Source organism: Python bivittatus, unplaced genomic scaffold (genome assembly GCF_059951505.1).
Source record: "Python bivittatus isolate LINGU-HERP-01145 unplaced genomic scaffold, Pbiv_v1 ctg000010_np1212, whole genome shotgun sequence".
NCBI classification, from domain to species: Eukaryota; Metazoa; Chordata; class Lepidosauria; order Squamata; family Pythonidae; genus Python; species Python bivittatus.
The window spans coordinates 972,400-991,311 of record NW_028277029.1 but is presented as its reverse complement, the minus strand read 5'-3'; the positions used below and the strand labels follow the sequence as shown (position 1 = coordinate 991,311).

The window sequence follows — 18,912 nt, the reverse complement described above, 5'->3', positions numbered from 1 at the left end:
GCAGCCTCCCGCCTGGACCCGTTCCGAGGTTGCTTCGCTTTCTAGAGCGCAGCCAAGATGGGCTTAATTATGCCACCTTCCTGGGCAGCATCAGGGTGCTTTGAAGTGAACCCTACTGACCAGGTTTCCTCCAGTTCTGACATTACTGTCCTTGCTGTGTAGGCGCGTTTGTGCGGAGAACGTGGCAGATGCAGACGGCGCATCTGCCGTGTTGCTGATCCAGCAGTGCCAGCGTGAGACCGGAGAGGAACGGAGGCAGGGTCCCTGCGGCCCGAGGGGAAATCCCACCCAGAAACGCCGCCGATGACCCCCGCGCAGCGTCTGAAAGCTCTTCTTCTGACACAGGCGCCGGACGGGGTTTGGCGGCGCGCGATCCTGCGCGTCTTTCCTCTGGAACCGCGCAGAGGCGCCTCGGGGGACGAGCGAGGAGGCCCCTTCCCTCTGCCTCGCCGGCCTCCTGCCCGCTCGGCCGCCAAAGCCGTCGCGGGTGGGGGCGCCGCACCCGCCTCGCCGCCCGTGCCCCGCCGAGCACCTGCCCCGCTCCGCAGCCCGGCCAGGTGGCCTTGATGAGGCTCCCGGCGGGCCGCGCCGTCGTGCGGCGCCGCCTGGCTGCGGGGCCGTATCTCGCGGGCGTCCCAGCGGCTCCTCCGCGCACGCGGCCCTCAGCGGGGCCGGGCGGCGGGATGGACGGGCGCGCCGGGCAGCAGCAGCAGCAGCAGCAGCGGCGGCGGCGGCGGCGGGAGCAGCAGCAGCCGGGGCTCCCCCAGCAGGACGCGGGTAACTCGGCGGCGGCAGGCGGGCCCCGGGCCCCGGGCCCCCCTTTCCCCCGCCGGGCCCTTGCGTGGCTGCCTCTCGGCGGGCCGGGCTGGGCCGGGCCGGGCCCTTCTTCTCCGTCCCCCGAGGGCGAGCCCTGGGCCCTGCCCTGGCCCCGTCGGGGAAGGCGGCGCGGCACGCCTCGGGCAAGAGCGCCGCCAGGCTTCGCTCCGCACCTGCCGCGGCTCCCAGCGCTTAGAGCACGGCTGGCTGCGGGAGGGCCTGGGGAGGAGCCCCGGTGGGGGCCCCAGGGCGGCTCCGGGGAGCCGAGAGGCGGTCGCGGGCTCGGGCTGGGTCCTCCCGCTGCCCGTCCCAGGATGCTGGCGGCTGGCGTCCCTCGGGCTGGCTTCCTGCCCCGTGCCGACCCACCATGGCTTGCAAAGCGTGGATTACGGCTTAGCGGGCCTTGTGAACCCGACAAAAGGCACCCTGGCTTGCTCCGCGAAGCGTGGTTAAGGCAGCCCCAGCTTAGCACGGCGTGGAAGCCTCTCAGTGAGGCAGGGAAGCGCCCTCGGTTTCCTGGTTGCGCGGCAAGGACCTCAGAGCTGCTCCTCGCCTTTCGAGGGGCTGAACTGGAAGGACGGAGAGCCAGCCGTTTCTTCAACTCCTTGCGCAGAGCGACCGGGGTGGACGGATCTGAGCCACCGTTTCGGTGGCCCAGAAAAATGTAATCATTGTAACCCACATTTCCGCTGATACTGTTTCACTGCATTTTCCAGGGTTCACCCGGTTTTTGCTTGCAGGGAGCTGCGTGGAGGCCTTCTTTCGAGGGAGCGCAGGCGGGTTTTGAGGTTGAGGGTGGCTCTCTAAGAAGGTGACGGTGGACAATATGCCCTCCTTCCAGGGGTCAAAAAAGTCAAGAGGGTGGCTTATACGCAATGCACATAAAGAAGGTGGGGCTTCAGTCACACGGGCCTAGCAGTCATCTTGACTTTTCTGACCCCCCAACACCCTTCATCTTGCCCTACCCCCTGAAAAATAGCAAACAAGCAAATGTATGTTGTTACAGCACCGAGCAGGGCAGTTTCTGTTTGGCAGGTGAAAATGGAATTCGTATGTTTCGTAGGTGGACAGTAAATATTTACATTGGTCCTTGATTTATGTACCCTTCACGGAGGGGGTTGGAAGCATTCGTGCAGTTTACAGATTAACACAGAGCTAACCGATTTCTATTGAAATGATTCAGTATCGACCCACGTGTTCCTCAAGAAAAGCTTTCAAAAATGATTTGCGTTTGGGAGCCTAGCGTTGTGGATGTTTCAAGACTGCATTTCTCCCTCTTGTGCTCTGTGGGGGTTGGGGGTGAACCAGACATGCTCCATGGGCTTCATCCTGCCTCAGGAGGCGCCTGGGATCCTGAAGCTTGTCTACGAGGTGTGTGTGTGTGTGTGTGTGGCTCCAGAGTCTCTACAATAGTGTTTCTCAACCTTGGCTACTTTAAGATGAGTAGACTTCAACTCCCAGAATTCCCCAGCCAGCATGGCTGGCTGGGGAATTCTGGGAGTTGAAGTCCACTCATCTTAAAGTTGCCACGGTTGAGAAACACTGCTCTAGAACGCTCTGGAGTTGAGGAGCTCATGCAGAACGGAGCATTCCCTGAAGTAAACTGGATCAAAGCTTTCACCATGAGAAGCCACAGTGTCCGGGAACAAATTCTCTGGCTGCTGCTGCTGCTGCTTCTAAGACCATCTTGCAGTTTCTGGACTAGACTCAATGGCAGAACGAATCTTGGTCGTAGTTCTGTCCTTTTTAGGTCCTGTTTTTCTTGGAGGGGATACCATTAACCTGTCGTCTGAAGCTGCTAAAGCCATTTCTGGCCCCTCTTGATCCAAGCGCCCACTACTGCTTCTGGGAAACTGGGCCCCATGCAGAAGAGTGGATCTCCCCACTTACAGAATTGACTTCTTGATTTCACCTGCATTCCGTGTCCATGTATTACTCCTCCACCACCCATTGACCAACTGCAGGAAAGCATTGGGGAGGCACCTCATCTTGAAGGTGTTGCAGTAAATTGGTTTGCGTCTTATCGGCACCCTAGTAGCACCAGTTCCTAGATGATCTTCTGTGGTGGAGATGATGGCTTAGCATGTTGAGTGAATCCTATTAAATGCAGTTTGTTCATTAAGCCATGGTTAAGGCATGGGTTAGCACAACGTACAAGGTAGTTCTGTTGCGTCTGTAGCAGGAAAGCATGCATGTTTGGGTATAGCATGTCTGAATGCGGAGGCCCAGCTAGCAGGGGTAGAGTGCTTGTGCATGGCTTTGAATGTAAACAAGAGTCCTTCTACACACACACACACACACACACACACACGACCCATTCTTATTTTGCGAGTGAAATGACAGGGAGACGTGGCAGCCCAACACCTTGGCTGCGGCTGTTTGTTTATTTTATTTATTTATTTATATTTCAAATTTGGACACCACCCGTCTCACGAGGAAGTGACTCTGGGCGGTTTACTTTTAGGGTTGATGTTCATAACAGCTACAGCTTTTCAAAATAATGGTGCAGCGCGTGGCATGGAGAGCCCAGGGATTGAGGGGATGCCCCATTTCATGGAGGATAATAGGATTTTAGGAGAATACAATTCATGGAGGACTCTGTACTCTTGAAGGCTCCCCCACAGGGATGTGCCTTTAGCATAAAGGCTGGAAGCCCGTTGCCCAATGAAGCGAGTTGGGAGTGGTCTTCAGGCTGCCCGAATGCCTTGGAGAAAGAGGAAGAAGTTATCCATGTAACAGGGAGGTCGCATAACACAGCGCAGCGTTTGAGGTCCTCGGGAGCCAACCAGCTCCTTGCAGCTACGGCCATGAACGGCCATTCTTTCCTTGTACCTAGCGTCTGGTTTCCAGGTATTTGGGTAGATCTTTAAGGCCTGGCCAAAACCTTTTCTTGAGATTGTGTGTTTTGCAAGGAGGTTTCCAGTTCCAGCGCTAAATGTTTCGGTCAGAGTTCAGGTTTCTGATAGGAGATGGTTTGAATGTGGAGTGTACAGGCTGTTTTGGCCATATCTCAGGACAAATCACAATATGTACTGAATGTATCATGTGGGATTATTTTGACCTTTCACGGGGTGAAGCCTGTGGTGGAAATCCATTAACCACATCCCCAAGTCAAACTCCGAAGACTCAGCCCATGCAACTGGGTTAATTTACCTTTTCTTCTGTGGTCTCCTGACCATTCCTCCTCTTCTGTCTTTCCACTTTTGAATTTTAAAATTGAAAACTCCTGTTTCATTTTGTTGACATGAATCATAATATGGACTCCTTTCTTTATTAGCGTACGAGGAAGACTTTGAGGAGCCAGAAGGGAAGGGAGTGAGAGAGTCACTGTTGTGCACAGAACAGTTTGTTCAAAGTGAAAACTTTGTGAATGAGGTTAGAGCCCAGAGTAGTGTCGTATCCATGCATCATACTGTGATCATTGATGACGAATCTGGGAAGATCCTGGAAAAAGAAGGGAACTCTGAGGTTTCAAAGGAGGAAGAGGGGGATGGAGAGTACTACCTAGACCACAGGCCTGAATCCCATCTTGCACAGCCGTCATCTTTAGATTCTCATCCACTCAGTTTCATCTTCCAGCCTTCCAACCTACCAGCCTACTTCAGTGATATGGACGCTGATCCCTCTATTTCTGAAACTGAACGGAACCAAGAACTTATTAACCATTCAAATTCAGAAGAAAAAGCAGAGTTATGCAGCCTTAATGTTACAGAGAAGGAGACTGCAAAAAAGAAAACGAATAGGGTTCTTGCAGCGGGTTCCCAAAATGCTTCTTGTGTTGTTCTCGAAGATGTACAAAATCCAGATGTCAACCAGAACCTAAACCTGGGCCATCCCACACGCAGATCAGCCAGATGTGCTACAGCAAATAGCTTGGGCCAGCAGTCCTTCAAGCTTTCTTCATTTCTGGTATCCAAAGGCAGTTTGGATGAAATTCAGGAAAAAGGAGACTCCAATTTGCCAGAAATTCCTGAAGAGCCTGCTCCACCTGCCCGGAAGAAGACACGGACTTTCTACAGCGCTGGTAAGTTATGAAGAATAAATCATGACTGGTTTGTACAAGTTGGTACTATTCCCCCATGTAACCAGAAGCTCTTGGGACAGCTCCTGTCCTTCTGGTTTCCTTGTACTTCTGGGGCAGTTTGTGGTTTCCTCTTGTTTCCAGGCGTGCATTCTCACTTTGGAGAGCAGATGAATACCAGAAGTAGTGCTTGTCTCCTCAAGCCCTTGGCAGCCTTTTCAAACTCCTTGAGCTTCTTTCATTTAGCTGCAAAACTGATTCATTACCTGGATACACTCCAGCGCAGGATAATTTCTTTCCAGCCCTGCCTGGACCTTGTAGCTTGGAGAAACCAACAGTCACTGTTGGCCACTCGCGCTTCGGCCCCAGGTGGGCTGCCAAAAGGATCTAGAGGAGCTGGAAGGCGGAAGGTTGTCTCCTGCGGTCAGCTCTTTGAGGTAGGCCAGATCAGGAAACAGACCCCACAAGGATTACAGGAATACTACTTCATTGGTACAGGGTATAATAGCCGAATCTTGAAAGCCTGCCAGCATTTCCCTCTTACACCAAACAGAATCAGGATTTTTTCCCTCACACCTCCTCTTTTCCCAGGACCGAGTGGTCGTTACTTCCCCTTAATGGTTCTCCCAATAACTCTCGCATTATTCCTTTATCAGGGTTGTCTCTGCATTCCTCCACACCTGCTCTGCTCTCTTGGCAGCTGCATCAGCTAATCAGCTGGCCCCCATTGTGAGTTTTTAGTGCGATGTGGCGTAAAGGGGGAAAAAAATATGGTTCTCTTGGACAGACGCATGTTGTGTGTGTGTGTGTTTTAAGTCAGTGAGTATTAATACAAATGCTTTTCAAGCTTAGATGTCTTTGCCTATGTCCCTAGCTTTCTGGTTCTCTTTCTTCCTGATTGCTTTGCCACGTTATTTTGTTAATTGATGACCTCCTTTCCAGAACAGCTAGAGGAACTGGAGAGAATGTTCCAAGAAGACCATTATCCTGACAACGAGAAGCGCCGGGAAATTGCTGCTTCAGTTGGTGTGACACCACAGCGTGTTATGGTGAGTCCTGGCGAACAGCAAATGTGATGGTTTGCATCCGTCTTTCCTGGTTAGCAATCCAGAGTTAAACAGTCTGGAAGCAAGCATCTCCTCCGATGCTCTTAGAGACACACAAAGTCAGGATGGCAACCAGAACCCAACTGTGGGGCACAGAACATGCAGATCATCCGGATGCTCTACAGGAAGCAGCTTAGGTCATCGGTCCTTCGAGCTTTATTCATTCCTTGTATCCATAGAACATGTTCTGGTTCCCTGTCCATCACTCCGTTTCCTTTGGGGGTAAGAGGGTTAGGCCGAAAAGGAGGAAAAAACAGGCCAAGAAAATAAGAAGAACTTTGTATAAATCTGTATGACTCTGGGTGGCATGAGACAGGAGAGAAGGAAAGGAAGCATAGCTACATCCAGTTTATACCACACCATTTCTAATTTGTACTATAGCTTTGTTATTCTTGTACCACAGCTTGATTCCACCATGACCACATACCACTTCATGAGCTGCATAAACAGCTTACACCTTCTAAAAGGCTTCCCTCTTGTTTTGGTCAGAGCAAGAGGAAGAAGGAAAGGTCAATCCAATCCCGGTGCTAAAATTCTAGCCATGATACCAGTCTGGACAGATGGTTTCTAGCTGAGAAATCTGGCATATGTCTGAAACCCACCTACTCCGCCTCCCTGCTTTTATTAATACCTCCAGAGTAGCTGATGGGGTCATCCTGTTGCCTCTTCACCTTTGGTCACCTCCTCCTGAAGATGCCCTTCCTCAAGCGGTTTTCCCTCACTTGGAGAACAGGATCAGACTCTGTGCTTAAAGCAGATTCTCAGATTTAATGGATCCTCCTGATCTCCAAGTTGCTGTCAGTTAAAAAAAGATGTGACGGGAAAACACACTTTACTGATTTATTTGGGGTTGGTTGTTCTATCTCTCTGTATGTTTGAGGATCTTCAGTTTCAACTGTATGTTGAGTGGTGCCCTATGATCTTGGTGGTATATATAGCAAAATTATTGTGTTACAGCCTCTTCTCTTTAAGATGGTGCTTCTGATATTTATACAGGTAGTTCTCGTTTAGCAGCTGCCTTGAATAGCAACCATTCGCAGTTACGACAGTGATGGAAAAGTAACTTTGCAACCAGTTCTCACATTACTGCCTTTGCAGAAAGCTGAAGTAAGATTGTAAGCACAGTTGCAGTTTCACTTAGTGACCACTTCGCTTAATGACCGATTTGCTGGTCCCAGTTGTGGTTGCTCAATGAGGACTACCTGTATAATTTCAGGCAGCTGTGCCAGTGCTGCCCCCCCATGTTAGGATACAACTCCCCAAATTCCCAGCCAACCTGGAAGGTTGGATTAAGGGATGTGCACATCTGTCCATGGGCTTTGTTGACTAAGTATTTTTCCCTCTTTCTTAGGTCTGGTTCCAGAATCGCCGAGCAAAGTGGAGAAAAATAGAAAAGATGACAGTGAAAAGCAATAAGAAATATTCTTTTCCAGCGCCTGCTCTGTCGCTGGACCCTCAGCAGATATCACAAGGGTGAGCAGGCCTTGCATCTTAGCTTCAAGGCAGTCGTTGCTCTTTCTTAAGAGACCTGGAAGTCACTGAGCTGCCCAGCAGTTCATTGTTTTGAAGTTACCCAAAGAAGACCCTTTGTTGTTTTTAGCATCTTTATATTGCCTCATCTCACTGGCCCAATCCTGCTTAAGTTTTATTAACCACTTTGAGCATGACTTGTGGTGGAAAGATGGAGTATAAACCTCACAATAACTAACTTTGGCTGATGACCTGTTTCTGAAACCCACTGTCCTTCCTGGGGTGGATAGAGCTATGTTACTGCCACTGGGACAAACATTTTTAAATTGGGTTTTAAAGGAAGCCACAAAGGGGACACATTTAAACCTTCCCGAATTACCCGATGACTTATTCTGGTTTGGAACGAAAGCGCTACAGTAAATTAAGGCATTGTCTGTTTGCATCAGCCCGTGTAGTAGAGAAACTAGCCTCCCTCCAGAGGAAGTGTCCCTTTCTTCCTTGGGGTTCTTCAGAGGATCCCTTGGTAAGGAGAGTGACAATACTGTTTTCCGCAATAGGCAAGGAAGCCCAGTATGAAGCAGCAGAGAAGGTGGTTAGATGTCACATTTACCTTTTCTTTCAGCACGACTCTCTTGGCTGTGACTCAGCTATCTGACCCTGCGAACAGTCAACCCACCACAATCACAATGGGTACTGCAACGGTGAACTATTCTGGTGCACTTAGTGGACCGTCCATCTCGTTGGCCTCCACATCAGGTGAGATCTGTTACAGCTTATCGCCCTCTTGGATTTGCCTTGACTGGAGCGTCTCATGTTTCCCTTTCTCTCAAAAGCTGTTTAATTGCTACCTTCCCTCACTGTAAGACCATTTCACACATTATACAACATCACATTGACGTTGAAGCGTATGTGGTAGGAACGTTTAGCACATTCATCATTTAAGGTGAACCTACAAGACACCTTTGGCATACCATAAAAGAATATCTATCCTCACATCTATTATTTTTCTTTAGGTTTGGAAGTAGATCACAGAAGCGTGTATGGAGTTGAAGTATAACCACGTGCTGCTAGCAGCTGGGTTGTGTAAATGTTGAGTTCGTGTGAGATGAGGTTTGTCGATGAAATTGTTCAGGCCTTCAACACAGTTCTTTAGACGAAAAGATTATTACCAAATGTTCCTTCTACTCATTTTGAAGAAAAGAGCCGTTTTTCCCTACATCGCTGTTTATCTGGTGGTTCTGTACTGAGACCTATTTTTGGAATTCAGAATGAGAAATGGGTTCTGCATGGTCTGCCTTGTTGACAACCACACAGTGAATGAGTTAAATGAACACAATGCTGTCTAGATGCTAATTGTTCTAATCCTGTTTCAGTGGAGGCCTCCCTCTGGAGGTACTAAGTGTCTTCATCCCTGTGTAGGTTGCGTGTCGTCTGAGCTGAGCAGGTGGAGGCACCTGGCCAGCCTCATCTGGGCTTAGATCTCAGTGGAGTTGGGCTTTCATTAATACTGGGATGGGTGATCCCCTGTCAACCCTTTGAGGCAGGCCAGGTCAGGAAACAGACACTGCAGGGGTTCCAGGAATGCTACTTTATTGTTGCAGGATATTCTAACAGAATCCTGACAACTCAGCAGAGTTTCTCTCTGCCCCCTTACATGAAACAGAATCAAGGCAGGGTTATCTTGAGTTTCTTTCTCATGCTTTCCACTTTCCCAGGACTGAGTGGTCATTTTTCCTCCCTTGACAGCTCATCCGTTTCTTCATCAAGGTTACCTCTGCATTCCTTTACATCACCAGGCCGTTTTAGGCGGTCAATGTTTTGGAAGAAGGCTGCGGCAGCAGCTTTACAGGAGATAGCCAGCCCTTTGAACTGAGCCTGGAAGCCTCGTGGCGGCCAATGCAGCCACCGTTAAATAGGCGTTACTTTGCAGTGCCAGGACCTGCCCACCAGCAGTCCGGCTGTCGTGCTCTGAATCAGCTGCAGCTTCTGGACTGTCTTCCAAGGCTGCCCCACATAGGTTGCATTGCAATAACCCAGTCGCACGGTGACCCACCGTTGCCAGACTCTCCTGGTCCAGGTAGGGTCATAACTGGGCAAAGTACCCTGGCCGTGGCTTCCATCTGCTGTTCACCCCCAGATCATGAACCTGCTCCTTCTGAGAGGAGGTGTGACTTAGTATTAGAAAACAGTATTAAGATAGTTAGGTAAGGTGGTGGTGGTTGTTTTTAATGGGCCTAAATTAGGAAGTGTGTCCTATTTCCAGCATAGGTGAAAAACTCTCCCCATTCCAATCCAGTCACTTTCCTGGTATGGACCCTGGTTAGCTCCTAGACAAGCAGGTGCAGTAAGACAACCCTCCAGTGGCCCGTATTGCTGATGTTCTCAGTACCTTGATAGCTCCCTCCTATAAGAAGTGAGTTAATCAGAGTTGAAGTCTGATGTTTCCCTTTCCCCAGGAATTGCCATCATGGTGAGCCTGAGGGAGCACGTTCACCTTCAGCTCCATCCCCAAAGAGTCAACCCAGCCTAGTCCCAGAGTGACATCCAGCTGAGCTTCCTGGGTGCCTCAGCTTCTCCAGGGCAGAGGTCTCAAGGGAAAGCAGGACTACACATTCTCACAGCAATAACAGTTTCAGCCATGAGATGGCACCATAAGACAATTGTCGTCTCTTAAAAGTTGAACTTTTACAATCAGGACCCACAGACCTATCTCTGAACGATGGCCAGGATTCCTGCCTCACCTGTCTCTTTTAAAAAAGGATACTTTAATCTACAAGTAAATAAACAGAAAAGAGGCAGGCAGGTGGGCAACACTCTTTCAGCAAGGTTTCTGGGTTCCAGGCTTTCTTGCAAAATAAAAATGGGACATGGGAGGCTGAAACCCATAGCTTGCTTTGGGCTGTTCTGAAACAGGAGACATTCTGGGCTTAGACGGGTGGGTTAAACCCGTTAAACCCTCACCAGTTTGCCTTGTAAGCCACACACACCCCAGATGCCATTTTGCAATTGTTCCTAGCGGACCAAAAGGGTCGGGGACGTCTGTTGCAGAAAGAGAAACTCAGCCTCAGTTTGGGTGGCACAATTTGCACCCAACCAGGAAAGAAAGAACGAGGTGGGAGGGGTTGGTCATCAACCCTTCTTTCTCCCCATTATAGAATTGGTTTATGCAAAAAGGAACGGATGCTCTTACTGAACCCTTCTTTAAGCAGCTTCCTTGCCTGAAAGGAATTAAGAATATATTAAGAAACACCTTAACAAAGATATTAAAAACAAAAAACAAAAAGAGAGAGACTCCCTTGGGCTTCTCTGAGGGGGCTTCAGGCTGGCATACTGGCAAGCTCATCCTGCGGTCCACCCTCCATCCCACCTTGATCATCAGATTAGCGTTAACTGATTATTCCTCCAAATACTCCCATTCAGAGTTGGACCTCGTTCTCCATTATGCGAGATCTGCAAGATCCAAAATGATCATTTGTCACCTCTCAGGTTGCAGGTCAGCCCTGGAAATCAGGGCCCCAATGATGGAGAAGAAAGTAATGAAATATTTGCATGAAAAATGCCAACCTCAGAAAACACCAAGAACCCACCTCGCTCATCTCGTCTTTCAGAATGAGAATGGCTTGTCTCTTTTTTGGAAAATATTTCTTGTACTGTTAAGTGTTTGATTCCTAACCACTTATTAAAGAAGGTGCTTTCTGGTTCCTAGTTGCATTCTGACTCAGAATATAAGCCCTTTTCTATCTCCCTTCAAGAAGGTGAAGTTGGGCTGTTTGGAGGCAAAAGTACTGCATTCTGACTCAGTTTATCAAAGATGATCTTAAAGATGCCCCAGAGAAACATCTATTGTCAGGAACAATGGTCCCACAAGATAGGCCAAGTGACCTAGCTGTTAGGGCTTTAGCCAGAGTTTGGGGAGAAGAGCTTTCTTTTGTGAAGCCCTAATCTTGATTCATCAGAAAGATACAGAGCATCTTGGCTTCCGGAGGAAGAAATGGTGGAACCAACAACCGCAGCGGAATGAAGAGCCAGCAAGTAGACCAGCCTTTCAGTAATTTCTCTCCAGACAAGGAGAGGACTTGAGATGACCCACAAATGCTCCAGACCATTGCTCCTTACAAGGAGACCGAAAGGTAGCAGTGTCTGGTGGGTTGAGAGAGGAAATAGCCATCTTGCTCAAACTGCAGTCAGTGCCTTTGAAAGGACGCTAAGTTCGCAAAGTTCCTTTTCTAATCACTTTTGAAAATTGCTTGTTAGCTGCTTTTCAGCTATTAGAAACCTTTGGATCGACAAGTATTTTTACAACACCAGGTGAGTCTCCTTCAATCTGTTGCAAAAGAAGTTTTAAATACAAGTTTAAGGACTTTGAAAAAATTCTTCTTTTGGAATAAACAGCAAAAGGGTGATTAAAACTTTGATTCTAGAAAGTTACAAATGGACTAAGATCCAGATAAATTTGAAATAAGATTTGGGAATTAATTATAAAGAATCTTTCCCACGAGAAAATGCTTTTGTTCTGAATTTTTTAAAAAAACATAATAAGGTAAGATTTTAAAAATTGGACACTAGAGGGAACTAAAGATTTCAATTAAAGGAGAAGAACACATAAACTTGACTTACAATTACAGAATGGAGCAAAATATTCTAACATTGGACCTACTGAAGGATATTTTTGAAAAATGGACTCAGAACTTAATAGTGTTAACAGAGACATCTGCCTCTGTGGAGAGACTGGGTCTAAAAGATGTTATGGAAGAGGAACAAGTTATACCTGACAAAATCCAGACAAAGTTGAAATTGGGCTTCAAAATGACAGGCTACAGGAATGTCATGGAAAAAGACGTTACTCTGGACATACAAAAGAAACCGGCTGGTGTCTTAATAATTAAAAGGAATATACAAATAACAAACCAAGAGAGTGACTGGATAATTTTCCTGTGCTGGATTTATGAAAAAGGCTTGTTAAAATTTTGAAGAATCTCATGAGATGAGACAAAGAAAAAATGAAAAATCAAATTCTACGACATTATTTGAGTAGATTAAATATTAAGATTGTTAGAAGTGAAAGGAAGGAATATAAAGTTGGTTTATTTGATCAAGGTTAAAATAGATATGTTGTTATCTCTGGTAACCCTCAATGGATTTTTGCTGACATCAGGACTGAAACGACGATGCTTCATGGATTTGCTTATAGATAAGAGATGGGATATGGGATGAAGAGATCATTGGTTGTAATTTAAGAAGAAGTGACAGGTTACTAAAATTGTTTATACTTGTGATGAAGATAAGAAGTCACTTCTTTTTTCTTTTTTTCTTTTTCTTTATTCTTCTCCTCCTTTTGTATTTCTCTTTCTCTTTTTCCTTTTTTTCTTTTCTGCACCTTTGACTCTATTTTTTTTAGTTTGCAATAGTTTTTACTGTTGTAATTAAAATCTTTAATAAAATTACTATTTAAAAAAAAACAGAGCATCTCAAAACATTCTTCTAGGACCAAGGCTTCTCCAAATATGCCATAACATCAAGCTGAAAGATGAGGCATGACTTTCTGACTCTATCTAGCCTTTGTCCCTTAACTAAATGTACTTAATTACACTTATTTGGGGACAAAGTTTTAAATTTATGGAGATAAAAGTCAATGTGAAAGTATGCTAAATCCCTAGAAAGGGAACAATGCACCACCTTCAAGCATTCAAACAATTCCTTTCATTCTTAAAGGGCCTGACTTTCATTCCAGAGACTACAAACATGATGGGGAAGGAAAGAACTAACCCCTTTTCTAATCCTCCAGGGTCTTCATCCTTATGTAGTACAATTATTTATTGTCCAAAGCAAAATAAAGGGCTAGAAAATGTTGTGAAAGGAAAAGGTGAGGTAGCTAAGTATAAGAGGAAGAAACTTATGTTGGGAAAAGAGATTGGTGGAAAAAATAAATTGGGGGCATTATGTGCAAGGGAGGTGACAATGCCACCTCAAAAGAGAGGTATCACTGCAAAGTGAGCAAATGCCCGTCTGTTGCCTCTCCACCACCCCTGCTTGAAAGGGTCTTTCTGTTGACCTTTGAATACTCTGTTGACTCCTTGTACTTGGAAGATGTTCCTGAATCTTCCAGAAATGTGTGTTTCATGACTGGCTACGTGCATCAGGGGAGCTGTCTGGTGAGATATCCTTCCATGTTCTCTCTTCCTGCCAGCTGCTGGGAACTCCTGGTCTTTCCATTCATCCTTCATCAACAGCGCTCTTTTTCCTTTGCAGTCGCCTCCGTTACTGGCAAGACAGCCCTTTATGACTCCATCCAGACAAAAGCCACCTCACAGGGTTCCTTGGGATCCCTCAGGGAAGAACTGTTTCCTGCCATTCCAAGCCCTCCGCCAATTCGGAGGACCAGCCTTCCCCTCAACATGGTCTTTAACCCGAATCACCACATCGTTCCGTTGATGCTGGAGAACAGCCTTGCCAGCGAATGCAGCCCCCCCAGCCAGGAGAGCAGCCCCAGCGAGGCCTTCTCCTACAGCATCCAGAGTCAAAGGTAGGCAAGTGGCACAGATGCAAGAAGGGAGGCCTTGTCTCCGTGAAGCCATGATGATCCACCACCAGGAAAGAAAAGGGGGGTTGCACTCCATCGCTTCCCACTCTTCTTTGGAATAGCAGCCCAAATCAGTCACAGGGCCTTTCTCGGTCAGAAGGTGCATCAGGCAGTCTGCAGTATTAGGGTAGAGCAGTGCTTCTCAGCCTTGACTACCTTAAGATGTGTGGACTTCAACTCCCAGAATTTCCCAGCCAGCATGTGGAATCCAACAGCTGACCGCCCCATGGAATCTCTGCCCGTGGAAATATTGCAGCCACGCGTAGACCAGAGGCGGGGTAGATTGTCTTTGCACCCTTAATATGGGAACTGCTGACTTTGAGGTTCTCCAGGTCAGGAAACAGATTCTTCTAGAGGAGACCGGAGCTACACTTTATGGAGAGGGGCCAGTGTAACAAAACCTTGCAAGCCTGGCTGTGTTTTCCCTACCTTCCTTCTTATATTCCTGGGAGTTAGGGAGGAGCCAAGCCCAGTCTCTTCTGTTTCCCAGGGCTCAAGCCAAGCTTCTGCACACTTTATTTTTGCAGCGGTTTCTGAATAGTTTCTCCAGGGCTGCCTCCATGAGGCTTTCTGTGATTCGTTTATCATTCTCCTTTTGCCATGCCGTAATTTAAGCCTGACCTTTTCCCGGAGTGTGTAAAACATTTGCATGGTCTAGATATAAGGGAGTCCCTTTGAAATAACTTCAGTAATGTGATAAAGATTGATCAGTACTTCTGCTTCTAAACAATAACCAGCAATCTTTTTTCTTTTACCTGAGCATCAGTTCTCCCGGGCACTGCAGTTATCCTGAACAACTGGAGCCTACAATCAACCTTGAAGCCCCCTATTTTCACCCTAATAGCCAGTCTGGGGCGTACCAGTTTGGCCAGTATTCTCAACACGAGGTGCCTCAGGTCCACTTCCCGATCCATCTTTCTGGCAGTGCGTTGCCCAGTGTCCGACTCACAACAGCGACACCCAGTAAGTCCACAACGACCTTTTTCTCACTGCCTGGTAGTGGTGGACTTGTGACCTATGGAGCCACAGAGTGTCCTCAAGGCTTCCTGCAGAACCACGTAGGAGGTCACCTCCTAGTACAGCCATCAGCTGGGAGCTCAGGTGAGTGTCCCCTAACAGAAGTGTGCCCAGTATTGGGGGTTCTTCACCAAGGGTTGGGAAGAGGCACAGGAAGGCACTGTGCCTTCCTCGTGGCTGTGGTCTTCCACAAAGAGACTGTGGGTGATCCTGTCATTAGCCTTCAGCAACATGCAGCCAGCCTTGGCTGACCTTGGCAAGAGGGTCAGACTTGGTTGCTCCTGGGGGTGGGGAAGGGAAGAGCAAGCCACTTCTGTGTTGTTGCCAAGATAACTACAAGAAGTTGAGCTGAAGCGGAGGGAGGCTTTATCTGCGCCTCCTGATGGCAGATGAAGCCTTCCTCCGCTTCAGCTCAGCTTCTTGTAGTTATCTTGATTCTAGTTGGTCTTTAAACATCTAAGCGGGGTCAGGTCTGGCTAGGACTTGGATGGAGACCAGCAGGAAATACAGAGCAGCAGGCCAGGCTGGGAAGTCGAAAAACATCCTTGAAGAAGCCAAGGCAAATAGCAGCCAGGAAAACTGCATGGATGCCACCAGAACTGAAGGTTTCCTTGAAGGAGATTTAATCTTACTCATAACTCGGAAGGAGTCTGGTCGCGTCTTTTCAGGCTAACGCATTGCATTAAAAAGCACAAGCTTTTGTGAGCCGGACTTCTGACGTTTGGCTACTGTAGACTAACCTGGCTCTCCTCCTGCAATGCTGCCTTTATTCATGCAGTTTTTGTGTAACGTTTTAATAGGGGAATCTTTTAATGGAGGAATCTGCATTTCTCATTACGGAAATTCATTTGGTTATCACACGATGCCATAAAATCATGGCTTAGGACTGGATGTTTATTTCTTTTTTCAGAGCATTCGTATTTTAAACAGTCTTTGGCTTCTGTAAACAGAGAGGGAGAAGGGAAGCAGGAGAATGGAGGCAGCAGTTCCTAATGCTTCCTCAGTCCCCTGATGGGAGCCGCTGCTCAGGAAGTGGTCCTGCTCTGTCTCGCGGGGCTTCTGTGTGGGGAGAGGAGGGCCCCCAACTTCTCTGGGCAGTGCAGTCAAGCGGCTCAGAGGGGAGAGGGTTCTTCGGACGGTCCTGATGGCCTCTGGGTGGAAGAACTGGGAGACTGGCCAGAAAGGACCTCTTCTTGGGGAGGGCCGTCCTCCTCTCGTGTTGGTGCCTGACCCAGGCTCTTCGGCTTTCAGGCGCTCTGGGCACCTTCAAGTCTCCCAACAACTCGTGCGTGCTCTTCTTGGTTCTGGGCCCTTGTAGCCTCTTGCTTTTTCTGTGTGTTCATCTGAAAGTTTCTATTTGTGCGGTCCCCCCCCCCCCCGCCTTGAGGAGAGGCATAAAACTGAATTATGGGATGCTTCAGGTTTGGTCTCCAGAAGGGGCTGGGAGTGTGTGGGAGCAGAAACGTAGCTTTGCTCTGTGGCCACGTAACACGGCGTCTGTTTTCGCGCAACAGGAGGGCAGCCACCTGGTCCTGGGGGAAGATGCACCTGACGAAATCTCAAAGCCCCTTCTGGAGATTGACCTTGAAACATGCTCAGCCGTAGCATAGAATGCCATTTATAAATGTAACCTGATGCAATAGGGTACAATACCATTAGTTTGAACTGTTTCTGGACTAGTTGAGTATTCCTGGTGAACAAGGGAACACTCTCTTGGGTGCGGATTAATGAGGCTCTTCTCTCCTCCTCCTTTCTTCAGGCTACATCCCTGCTTTTCAGGCTTTGCCCTGGAATGAGTTTTCTGTGCAAGGAGCCCCCTTTGCCCACCCGTTTTCCTCCCCGATACCGTTTTCCAGCTTGGCAGCGGCTGGCGGAAGCTCTGCCGAGCAGGCTCCCTTTGCCCCGAGCCAGACCCTGCCTGCCAGTTCCTGCCTCCTCCAGCTGCCCAAGCCCGCCAGGCCAGGCACCACCTTGTTGTTCAGCACCAAGCCGGCAGTGCCAGCGAATCTGGAGCCCCCGTCTCAGGCGCAGACCAGGATGCCAGCAGGAGGGGACTCGGACCCTGACGATGCTCCCCGGGAGGAGGAGAGCGCGGCTGGGGATCCACTGCCAGGTTGGTGCAGAAGGAAGAGTTCACCAACGTCTCTGATCAAAACAAGAACAGTCAGAGTTTTTGTGGTTTTCTTACCCCCTCAAAAGAAGTCCCAAGAAAGAGCAAAGCATTTTGTGGGGGGGGGGGCAAAGCCTCTTCCCTCCCTGTGTCAGAAACGTTCCTGGCTGGTTGATCCCAGGAACGGACGCTCCTCTGCCGTGGCCTCGCCCTTCCTCACTCGAGAAGGGTGGAGGGTCTCTCGGCCAGATGCAAATTGGACGGGCCCTCCAGGCTGCGCACAGGGGATGCTCGCAAAAACACCGCGGATTCCAAGGCAGACAGGGCAGGGGGAGTGTCCGCAGGGAGGGGGTCAAAAACGTCAAGGCGGTGGCCACCTCCATGCCATTGCAGCACATAAAAAGGGGTGGGGCTTTGATCCCATGGCTGTGGGCGCCACCTTGATTTTTTGACCCCCTCCCTGTGGATACTCCAGAAGGTGGCGGGCAGGAGCTCCTTCGCTCTCCAGCCTGCTTCCACAGAGGCGGCCCACTGACAGAAGCACCAAGGAGAAGACCTGCTCTTCCTGTAGACATTGCACTGCACGGCCCCCTTCCCAGGCCTGTCCGCGCTCTTGCCGCGGCAGAAAAGCCCGGCTGCCACCTTGTAGGGACCAGCTTATGTGCATAGTTTCTGAAGCCCCTTAGCAGGCAGATCAAGAAGCACCCTGAGCTGGCTGCTCCCCTTCAGGCCCCCTAGAAGAGAGCTGGGGCCCTCCTGGCTGGTGGTCCTCCCAGCCTCCCTCGACCCCCTCGTGACATGGAGGGAGAGCAAGCAACTCTCTGGGTGCAGCTGCGCCCAGCTCAGGGACTACAGTTAACACGAGGTATCCCTTTAAGTTAAATGGTTTCCTGAATGGAGGGGGGGGTGCAGATACAGAAGTGAGATGGTACTGAACTGGGGGGCTCCCTGGAGAAAGGATGATTACTGGAGTACTTCTTCATGGAGCTCTGACTCCGTTGTCTTACCGTGTTGATCCCATGGTTGGTCTTTGAGGACCCCACCCACGGGATTCCCATGACCCAAACCATCACTTGGATTGCCTGCCCAGATCAGCCCCATTCCCTGGGCTGGCTCCCATACTGCACTGCCGGCAACAGAGAAAGGAGGCCAAGGGGGCATGGGCCGCCACATCGGGGGCTTTGCGGACAACCAAAGCCCCCGTTTTGGAAAGAGCGGCTAAGCTCCCAAAGGACCCGCCCATTCGATTGCATGTTGTTTTTGACCCTCCTCCCCCAACCCAGACTGCCCCTTCACAAGATTGTCCTGACTCCCTGGTCCTTATCCTTTCAGATCTCTCTGAAGAGAGCAAGAACTGACTCGGCTTTTCTCCTGGAAAGGCAGGAGCGATGAGGACGCGGCCTGAGTCTCGTTAAGGCTCCTTGCAAGATCAGCAGAAGCGTTACGTGCTTCAGAAGCAAGCCTCCTGGAACTCTGGAGAAAGGGAAACTACCAGTATCATCACTACAGGACTTGTTCTTATTGTTGCTGCTGCTGCTGCTGTTGTTGTTGTTGTTGTTGTTGTTATTATTATTATTATCTGCTGAGAAAAAGAAGCGGCAATAAAGCCAATCTAGTTCTTTCCTTTACACCCAAGAATTGTTACACGCAGTTCTTCCAAATGACTTTTAGACGCTGATGAGCAACCGAGTGTCCAAAAGGTCCGGAGGGTGGGCGTGAAAGCGTGATGAGAGCACCACCTATTTGGCCACGCTCTGCAGACGCCGCTGCTGGTTGCGCTGAAAAGAGACGC

At 49.0% G+C, this 18,912-nt stretch overlaps 1 protein-coding gene across 1 annotated transcript; it reads left to right on the top strand.

The window, feature by feature from the left end:
- The first annotated feature begins 303 nt into the window (after positions 1-303).
- NOBOX (NOBOX oogenesis homeobox) lies at positions 304-18,478 on the top strand. Its single transcript, XM_088143012.1, has 9 exons — positions 304-487; positions 4,094-4,840; positions 5,780-5,886; positions 7,295-7,416; positions 8,036-8,169; positions 13,663-13,936; positions 14,754-15,094; positions 16,770-17,123; positions 18,453-18,478. The coding sequence occupies exons 1-9, from the start codon at positions 304-306 to the stop codon at positions 18,476-18,478; spliced, it is 2,289 nt and encodes a 762-aa protein (XP_087999138.1).
- The last annotated feature ends 434 nt before the right edge of the window (positions 18,479-18,912 follow it).

Excerpts from the sequence above, each read along its gene's own strand:
- NOBOX (XM_088143012.1), top strand. The coding sequence starts at position 304 with ATGACCCCCGCGCAGCGTCTGAAAGCTCTTCTTCTGACACAGGCGCCG. Across the intron at positions 4,841-5,779 it reads ACGGACTTTCTACAGCGCTG|AACAGCTAGAGGAACTGGAG; the intron begins GTAAGTTATGAA and ends CCTCCTTTCCAG. Across the intron at positions 17,124-18,452 it reads GGCTGGGGATCCACTGCCAG|ATCTCTCTGAAGAGAGCAAG; the intron begins GTTGGTGCAGAA and ends TTATCCTTTCAG.